Here is a 10,213-nt window from a genome sequence, read left to right as displayed (position 1 = left end):
TTTCCTGCCTAAGCAGGGGGTCGGACTCGATGATCTATTGAGGTCCCTTCCGACCCTAGCATCTATGAATCTATGAAGTAACTGGCTGCATGAATATAGGTTAGGAGAAGATGTCCTGGCCAGTATAGTGGCTGAAAGGGACCTTGGGATTATGATTTATCACAGGATGAACATGAGCCACCAGTGCAATGTTGTAGTCAACAGAGCTAATAGCATAGTGGGATGGATTAGCCGATGTGTCGCGAGCAGGGCTAAGGAAGTGTTACTTCCTCTCTACTTGGCGCTGGCAAGACCCCAGCTGGAGTACTATGTCCAGTTCTGGGTGCTGCACTTCAAAAAGAGACGTGGAGAATCTTGAAAGGGTCCAGAGAAGGGCCACAAGAATGATTAAGGGCCTGGCGGACAAACCTTATGAGGAAAGACTAAGAGATCTGGGACTGTTCAGCCTGGGGAAGAGAAGACTGAGGGGGGACTTGGTGGCCGTCCATAAGTATGTAAGGGGTGAATATTGAGAGCTGGGACAAAAAAAAATTGTTCACTAGGGCACCCCAGGGGAGGACAAGGAGCAATGGCCATAAAACTGTTAGAGGATGGTTTCAGGTTGGATGTAAGGAAGAACTTATTTATGGTAAGGGTGACCAGAATCTGGACTAGACTTCCCAAGGAGGTGGTGCAGTTCCCAACCTTGGAAGTCTTCAAGAGGAGACTGGACGGACAACCTGCAGGGATCATTTGATCTCAGCAGTAATCCTGCCTAGAGCAGGGGGGTTGGACTCCATCTTTTGAGGTCCTTTCCAGCCCTTAATTTCTATGAGTCTATGACCTTCCTTCACATACTGATTTTAAAGGACAATCTGGGGAAGTAAAATTTATACTCACTTGGCTTTATGAGGATCTTCTATTTCTAAATCCCAAACATAAAGTTTGCCAACCTGATTGCCCAAAGCAAGCATCTTTGAAACAAGAGAAAGAGCATGGCAATTACCAAAGAATGGAAACGAGGATTTTACAAAGACTGTAGGACTGGCAACAGTTAACACACATCCAGTATTTCATATATTCTCAAGTCACTCTAGAACTATTACATTTTCACACCACATACAATTAATTTGCCCGTTATACTATGCATAAAATGGAGATGAATGATAATGGAAATCTTCCACAAGGCTCCCAATGAGGAGCCAGGATAGATCTGGAATTTTCACGTCTTAGTACCAAGCTACTTTTAGTATCACATTAGTTCATGTGAGCCAAGCAAAAATTCCTCATTTGCCCCTCTCTCAACCAAACAGATGAAGAGTTATTTCAAAGCTCATGCTTACCTTTTGCCAGAAATCCATTGAAAACCTCATATACCAGATATCACACTGACTGTAATCAAATCGCCCTAGTATGGTCACATTTGACTCACTAGGCTTGATTTTATCTATATCATCCTCCATTTTGCCAGGTTTCCAGCACACAATGGCATTTTCACAAGACTGTCGAAAGAGAGAGGGGAAAAAGATATCACTTGCAATATAAGCCGTTAAAGTACTTTCCTTTGTTTTGAACTGTAAATGTTATCCAAACTTCTCCTCTAGACCCACCCTCCATTACATGAGGACATCATATGATATCATAGTTCTCTACCCAAATGTCTTGTCCATACCCTCCTAATATGGCATATGGCACCCAGAGTACTTGCCAATAACCTTCAACTGCAAAAGGGCACCTCTCTAAGTATGAAAATGAAGTGCACTCTGACAACTTAAACATAACAAGGGAGTTTTCATTCCATCTATGCACAGATCTGAAGACAAGTTAGCACCATTTTGAACTCTGTCCTCACTAAAAAGATGCTAACTGGTTTTCAAGTCTCTGAGCAGACTTGAAAACCAGGGCCTTAACCCAGTATCTACAGGGCAAATGTTTTTACTGTTAAGACAAGGAGGCATCCCACAGACCTTTCAATTCAAACGTATTTAATTTCTCCCTTAGGTTGCAAGATCTAGCATACTGTCCCAGAAAAGAGAAGTCTTCCTTTGTCCTCTGAATACTGCATCCAAAACCCAGTATTACTTTTAACATGTCTTTATCAGAACTATACTTAGAAGAATTCCAGATTTTAGACGCAAAATGCCTATATATAAAGCACTTGAATTCAACTATTTGCCACTTTGTTTAGGAAAGCTACATCACATGGCACAGTAAGTTAACTTAACAGCCCCTTCTACCCAAAAAAGCAAACAAACATCTTAAAAAGAAAATAACTTTAAGCAACATGGTTAAACAGTAAGCACCTTACCTTGGAAAGTATTAGATCTCCTAACCATCGTACACAGTCAACGTAGTTTCTATGTATGTCTCTGGTAGAAAAGTCAGGAAAGTGAATTTTCTGAGAAATAAAGGGCCTGTGGGGAAAACTGACATGTCAGATCCAGTAACACAAGAGAGAAAATTTCACTTTTAATAGATTAAACTCACAGAAAAACTTAAAAACTATGAAGTGTTTTTACCGTAAGTCAGCTAATAGTTATCAAAAAGTAGATTCCACAACCTTATTTATTACCTGATTACTATATGGCTTTATCTGTTACCCACATTTGTTATTGTAACAGGGGTCCCTAACCCCCAGTGCTGTGCAAGCTGCAGGGGTTCAGGATGATTAATTAGGTTATGCCCCATTAATGGGGAGAGAGAGTGCAGTGGCTGGAAGGGGCACAGCTCCACAACAGTCAGGCATCTGGCCAAGGCAGGGTAGCCACGTGGAGCTCCCTGAAACACTGTTAAGAGGCAAGTTACAATGAGTAAGCCCATAAGGGCTTAGACTGGCATTAGCCAGTAACAGAAGAGAAAGACCTGAAGAAAGGGCTGCATGGGTTACAGGGAGGTTTTGAGTACCTTTTGTTGATGGTTTTGTCTAAGCTGCAAGGCATAGGGTGGCTAACAGGGGTGCAGTGAGGACCCTGTGGGCACCAGGCATTGAGGACACTGGGTGTCCTGGGGATCTGGGGCAAGCCAAGGCCCCGGGAATGAGACTGAGCTTGCTTGGAATCCAGGAGCAGGTGAGTTTAGCCCAGGAGAAAGATTGAGCTTAATTAGGAGCAACCTAGCTATAGCCAGCTACACTGAGGCCCTGGAGTGATTGATTGGGTCAGACAGAGGAGCTCTGTGATGAGCAGGGTGGAAAAAGGCACCTGAAGTGTCACTCTGGCAATCTGAGGGCTACGACCCAAATCAAAAAATAAGATCAAGGCGTGGCAAAGAAAACGGAAAAGTATTTTTAGGAGGCTGGATGGTCAGTCAAGATCTGTCTGGATCTTCAGGGTACACCAGTGTCACAACAGAGGCACAAGGCCCATCAAAGTTATCCAACTCTATAAAGTTTGCAGAAGGGATGGCTATGACATGTATTAAAATATAGTGATATATGCACAGTTTTAATAACTGTAGTTAAGCAGTCAATTCTATGGTCAAGTCGAAAGGAAAGAAGTGGAATGAGTTAAACACAGTGACAAGATCTGTAACTAACCAAAACACTATTGCCACCAAGTTTCATTAGGATAAAACAAAATGATTTAGAGTTCAATACAACTCTTAAGTCAAGGGAACTCCCACACTAATTTTTAGTGAGAGATGATCTAGGCCCCTAGTGAGAACATTCAAAAAGAAACCTAGGAAGGAGGGAGGGAGGGAAGGGGAAAAAAAAAAAAAAATCAAGATTGTGTTTACCTGTTGGTTTTATTTGGGTTGTACTCATAAGATTCCTTGATAGCATTTATCATTCTCTTTGAATTGATTCTCCAGAGTTTCAGGGAGTGATCCATCCCACAAGACATTATTTTTTCCCCAAGAAGATCATAATCCTGTGCACACAAAAATATGCACATATAGTAATTTGCAGTATACTGATTTTATTTTTATTACATGTTGAATATGGCCACACCAGCACTTTCACTATATGGAGCATGTTAAACTTACACATTTCAGGTGGAAAAACATTAACTATAATAATTGAAAACTGTTTCTTGTTAACGGTACCACATGCTGGTATTCATGCCTACTCTTTCAAATACTACAAAGGAAAATTGAGTGAGACCAAGAGAAAACAAATATAAAGATATCTGCCACAACATCAAACCCATGGAATTTACTGCTGCAAGGAATATTTGAGGCACAAAGCTTAGCAAAATTCAGGAAAAGGACTGGGCATTTATATGAAGGAAGACCATCTACAGTTATAACCCCTACCCAAAGCAGTTTTAAGAGTGGTATAAATCCTCACATTTCAGGAAATAGGGAAGCAATGGCGTTATGAAGAAAGTTTTCCACCTGGGCAAATTATTTTAAATTTCATATATCACAGAGCCATCAAAAGTGGGCAGAACAAGCCTATGTAACTATGCTGGTAATGTAATTCATTCTCTCCCTTATTCTCCCTTTCTGTGAAGGCTGGCAAGTTGCACAGATAATGTCAGCCAAACACTCAGGAACCGTACCACCATCATGTGTTAGGTTATTTAATGGAAAAGTAATGAGATTTTTTTAAAGATATTTAAAACTAGTCCTTTTTTGGCACCTTCTACCTAATATTTGTATTATGTCCACCGCCATGGAAGACCAACGAGGGCTACTCTGTTAAAGGACTTGTGGGTTGAGGGCCCTGGACTGAACAGTTCTCAGAGCAGGGGCTGCCTTAATCTATTCTACATGTATGCCATGCAGTCTATGGCACTTCAAGGACTATAAATACTGAAGTATACAGGTATTTTAAGTTTCAATTGTTTCACCTAATAACCTGCTAAAACAGACATTTGATATTGTTACAGGAATTAACCAATTTTCTTAACCTATGATAAGTTTCTTGACTCTTATTTTAACCTAGCAGTTGAGATCAGTTTGGATGCATGCTGTCCAGTCATTTGTAAAGTATTTTCAGTAGAGAACATTTGAAGACCTTTCATATTTCCCAGTGCTCCTGCTCTTTAGCCCTATTAAGGCAATTTACCTTCAGGGGATATTGCAAAATATCCAGCTTTTCCAAAGGAGACGGTGTGGGGCAAGTGTTCTTTTTCTGCAGGTTGTCAAGTTTAGTTTTTTTGGTTGTTGGTTTGTTTGTTTTTTGCAAGGGGGGGGGGGGTTTGGGGGGGGAGAGCGCAGCACATTGAACTATACAAGTCCAGTATAAAGCTACATTTTAAATATTCAATTGTTCATGCAGTTTGAGTTTGAAACATAACGTGTAAAGCTGAACAAAATACAAAAGGATAAATGATAAACTAACCAGGATTAGTACCCCCTGCATAAATCTAAAGTTACTACCCTCTGTTTTCTACTTACTGCACTTAAAACCTCATCCCTGTGCCCTTCTACTCCGCCAAATATTGCAACCAGTGTATCTGTCTGAATGTTCCACAGTCTCAGTGCATGATCTGGTATAAAAACACAGAAGTTAACAAGTTAACCTTTATGCATTTGTACCTGAACAGAGTCAGTTTAGCCAGCACTTTCAAGAAGAGAAATTCCATGTTAGTATTTACAGTACACCAAGTACATTCTCAGATTACTACAAGTGTCAACAGTATTCAAGCTGTGTGTTGTTACAGTGTCACTTAGCACATCAGATATAGAAAGAAAGTGTTTTCTCAGCTACCCAATACAATGCCAGCTGTCATGTCAGACAAATTGCACTACTTCCTCCTTCTCTACTCTACCCTCATCTTCCAGGTAATGTTACAAGTGGCTAAACAGTGCTTGGATCTGTGATTTCACCATCTGGTATTCTCTGAGAAGTAACACTTAGACATACAAGCTTACAACAAGCAAGAATCATGCAGCCTAGATTTTCAAAGTTTCAACTATACACGTATACATAAAATAGTCAGGAAATGTAGTGTCCTATAGATCAGACTATGCATGAAGTTAGCTACAGGAATTAAAATTTTCTGTTCTTGTTCAGTCTTTGCCATAATACTATACTACTGAAAGCAGCTTTTAGTTTTTGAAATACTCATGGTTGATAATTCTTGTTATAGAGCACGGGTGTCAAACATATGGCCCGTGGACTAGAACCAGCCTGCAGAACCGTGCCATCCACTCCTGGTGCTGCCCCTGGGTCTGATCACAGCCATGTGGGGCATGGCATGGGGCTGGTCTGTGAGCCTGATCAGGCCCACAGACCCTGTCTTCTTCCCCTTCCCCCGCACCCTCCAGGCACAGATCCCAGAGCAGCTGAAACAGGCACCCTATGCGATGCGGTCTGGACAGAGCAGCAGCCACAGTGCACTGCACCACAGGTGGTGCCCATTTTTGGATATGCACTGCACATGGTGCCTGCTCCAGGCAACAGGGACTCATGCTGCATACGGTGCAAGTCTTGGACTGGCTGGAGCAGCACCGTCTGCGGTGTGTCCCCCAGAGCTGCTGGGGAGGTCACTGCATGCAGTGTGGCTGCTGCTCCAGCCAGACTGTGCCTCACACAGTGCCTGTTCCAGCTGCTCTGGGATCTGCGCTGCATGTAGCAAGGGTCCCAGCCTGGCTGGAGTAGCTGTCGGTCAGGAATGCTGGGGGAGAAAATGGGGGAGGGAGTCTGTGCAGCCAATCTGGCCCACAGACCAGCCCCATGCCAGATGAGGCCAGACAAGTGTAACACTCCTGGTTTAGCAATTATGATTGGCTGGACATTCTAAATAAAATTCATAAAGAGCCCATATTAATATCTACATTTTTTTCTTTCACTTGCACTAATTTTACCCAGGTAAAAGCCAATAAATTAAACGGAGATCTACTGACTTACACTGGATTGACAGGAGGCTGAAACCAAGATTTGTTTTTTCGAATGTTGAACAATATCTGCAATGTTCTCATCTCATCACTAGATGTCAGGGCAACTCCGCATATAAATAAATAATTTAAGTCATCATTATCACAAAGTTCCAATAATTCATGCTTGCTCAGTTGTCTCCCCCAATACCCACGTACTTTCCTTTCTACAAAGTGTGATTATACGCTGTCCTCTGGAATTCCTTCTAATGTAGTGAGTGGGTTTCACATACGCAAATGTAAAATTAAAGAGGTTAATTTGGTCTAGTTTCAAGGGTTGCGGGGGTGGTGGGGACTCATTTTTAAGTCACTTGTCAACCTCTGTGTTTTGGTGGGTTGCCACCACTTTCATTCACATCCAGCATCATATGTAAAGAACAAACTCTAACTTAAGCAGATGATTCTTAACCAAAAAAGCTGATTTTCTCACCTTTGCTTACAGAAAGGAGGAGATTTGGATCCCTTGGATGAAATTTTAGTTCATTGATTGCATTTCCATGGCCCACATAGTGCTGGAACAGATTTCAGAGAAAAAAGTTATTTCTGCCCCTTGCATCGATATAAGTTTAGAACAGACACTACTGTATGCTAATTTGTTGAGGTACAACCTAAAGTTTGGAACTGTGACCACTCACCTTTATACACTGCATTGTAATGGGATTAATTATCCTAATAATACCCCTGGAACACTGCATTGTAATGGGATTAATTATCCTAATTCTCCCCCTGGACCCAGCCACAGCCAGAAGAGGATGACTTGTATTGCTATCGTAGGTCCATGCACAAGTATAAAAGTTTTCATCTGCCTAAGAAGCACTATGTTAAGGACTAAAGGAACAGTTACAGAGTTTTGCATAAGATGTTTGAACAACACATTGGTGTAGGTCCCCGATTACAGTTTTGTGCGAGTGCCCAGAAGCCTGCACTCAAAGACTAAATATTTATTGATATTTCTATCAATACCAACTCCACCCTTCTCTGTAATACTTTTTTGTCATGCCCTCATTCTAGATTACACATATATAATGATGTATTTTGTCTGCTATCCCACCTCCTCCATTAAAAATACTCAGAGTAGAAATGAAACAAAGACCTTTGCCAGTAATGATTTGGTTTAAGCTTTGGACTGCAATTCAGGAACTCCCAGGTTTCAACCCCACATCTTATACCAACTGCTTTGATTTCCCTGTTGCTAAAAAGGAGTACATCACCTGCTTCATGGGGATGTTGGGAAGGCTGAACATGAAAATGTACAATGTATTAGTTCTGGGAGGCTTCAGTTGATATGGAACAGGTATAACAAATCAATTGCTAGGAAGAAAGAGAAGATTTCTGGGCAGAGGTAAGTTTGTACCTATAGTGAAAAATGTACTTTATCACCAACAAATGTGTTCATAGTACTGTATCCTAGGGAATATACTCATTTACTTTTCTATGTAGTCTCTCCAGTTTTGGTACACTGAGGAGTAAACAACTATTTCTCAGTTTAATCTTCTAAAATTATCTATAACATCATTTTTGGAGGATACATCAGCATCCACATAAGACTGCAATAAACGGATTTCTCCTTGGGAATGACATTCATATAACGTAACCTGGGAGGAAGGAGAAAAGAAAGAGTTGAACAGATTATTACTTTCACGTTAAATAGCATGCATTTACCAAAAGCAGCTGTATACTGATCTTCAAACAGAACATGTGATATGTATTTACTACACAGATCCCACCCACTACCTGTCCCTTTGTGGCATGTGGAAATGGTGTGATGCAAACATTCATAGTGTCTTAACCTCTGCCTCAAGAAAGCAGTCTTCATGGTGGCCTTTCCCAGGTTTGTACCATGAAGCGTATTTCATACCTTAGAATAAGTTAATACAACTAGTTCTAACTGGATTCCAGTTTTAACAAGCAACTGGTATCTGGTTTAACTTCTCTCGTATGGAAACATGGCTTGTTTCATTTCTTTTAATTAGTTTAATTTAATGCTTTAGTTTAGTGCTTATAATAATTGCCAGAAGGATGACCTTGGAAAATGAAGACTTTTCATTTATTCATAATACATAAGATGCTCCAGGTGCTCTCCAGAAACACATTATTTTTGAAGCTGTAATGATGTGGAAGGCTGTTAACTAAGAACCCATGAAAATTTATTTCATATAGGCTACTAATCTTTAGGTACTGTCAGTAGCTGACACACTGAAACTTATATAGATCCCACTCCATATCTCTTAGCCCTTTTTACACAGTACTCCAAAAAGCTAGACTTAAGGGGAAGAACATTGTTCACATCAGAGGTGGTCAACCTGCAGCACATGTGACACAAGCACAGGTATCCTATGCACATGGAACGCAGCAGACTGGGGAAGCGACGGTGGCGGGTAGAAAACAGAGTAGCAGATTGGGCAGAGATCACAGGGCAGAGAGCAGAGCAGCCAACTGAGCAGAGGAAGGGAATCAAAGAGGCATTCAGGGAGGGTACAGGGCTAATCTGTGGCATACCTATCAAAAAAGGCTGTCCCCCACTGGTTCCCATGAGTGAAGAGGTTTTAATAAAACAGATAATTGTATTCTCAAATAGCTCAAGTGTACCATCACACTACACTCTACTGGATTTATTTTTCTTGGCCACATTTACAAACTCTGGGAGAAAACAGACACACACCATTTCATAGCATAGTATTTTAACACAAAGCATAAGTAGAGTGATTGGAAGAAGAAAGAGAAACTGGCAAACAAAGACACAACCACAGGGGCACATCAGGTAGAAATGGAGTCTTACTCACTCTGTTGCTGCCTACAGTGGCAAAAACTAACGGATCACCTTCCTTACTGTGCCAGTTAAACTGGACTCCAAACAAAGGCTGGCCATGGTCCTCCTGTAAAGAAAAAGCCAAATCAGAAATGCAAAGGGACAAAGATCACAGATGCTTGTTTCTAAGAAATGAAATTCATTCCACAGGGCAAACTAGCTTACTTGGTGCAGCCTCTTCCCACACTGCTATGTTTTCATATGAATTTTATGAACCTTTTTAAAAATGTGTATCACAAAACTCTGTTGTCTTAATGCCAGTAAAGCAGGGGTGCTCAACTCCTGGCCAGCAGGCCATATCGGGCCTGCAGAGCCCAGTCATTCAATCATAAGGTATCTCCAAGGGCCTGAAAATTTGGCAGCATAGGAACAGTGACAGCATTAATTGCTGCTTCCCTGCTTCTGAATTTCTGGACTTCTGAGGAGCTCTGCAGGCAGACAGTGTGGCCCTGTAAAGTTAGATTGGGCACGCAGGGCTGGTGTGGCATGGGGCCCAAACTGGGAGGGACCCAGCTCACGAACCAACCCCACACTATTCATCTGGTCCAAGGAGCTGAAAGATTGAACACCATTGAACTAAAGTACATTCTATTTCTCTGG

At 41.4% G+C, this 10,213-nt stretch overlaps 1 protein-coding gene across 2 annotated transcripts in view; it reads right to left on the bottom strand.

Annotated features, from left to right (window-relative positions):
* EED (embryonic ectoderm development) overlaps positions 1–10,213 on the bottom strand; it is a 29,046-nt gene that overhangs the window by 8,207 nt on the left and 10,626 nt on the right. The window contains exons 2-11 of one of the 2 annotated variants that reach the window (XM_025215648.1): positions 9,588–9,680; positions 8,334–8,399; positions 7,537–7,610; positions 7,440–7,491; positions 7,235–7,316; positions 5,323–5,414; positions 3,715–3,848; positions 2,288–2,393; positions 1,323–1,481; positions 880–953 (exon numbers count right to left, since the gene is read on the bottom strand). In XM_025215648.1, coding sequence (XP_025071433.1) covers positions 880–953; positions 1,323–1,481; positions 2,288–2,393; positions 3,715–3,848; positions 5,323–5,414; positions 7,235–7,316; positions 7,440–7,491; positions 7,537–7,610; positions 8,334–8,399; positions 9,588–9,680 — 932 coding nt within the window. Of the gene's footprint in view, positions 1–879; positions 954–1,322; positions 1,482–2,287; positions 2,394–3,714; positions 3,849–5,322; positions 5,415–7,234; positions 7,317–7,439; positions 7,611–8,333; positions 8,400–9,587; positions 9,681–10,213 lie in introns of both variants that reach the window. The other variant, XM_025215647.1, reaches the window with a different exon arrangement.

Source organism: Alligator sinensis, unplaced genomic scaffold (genome assembly GCF_000455745.1).
Source record: "Alligator sinensis unplaced genomic scaffold, ASM45574v1 scaffold523_3, whole genome shotgun sequence".
NCBI classification, from domain to species: domain Eukaryota; kingdom Metazoa; phylum Chordata; order Crocodylia; family Alligatoridae; genus Alligator; species Alligator sinensis.
The sequence above is the reverse complement of the archived record's forward strand: the minus strand, read 5'-3'. Positions and strand labels throughout refer to the sequence as shown.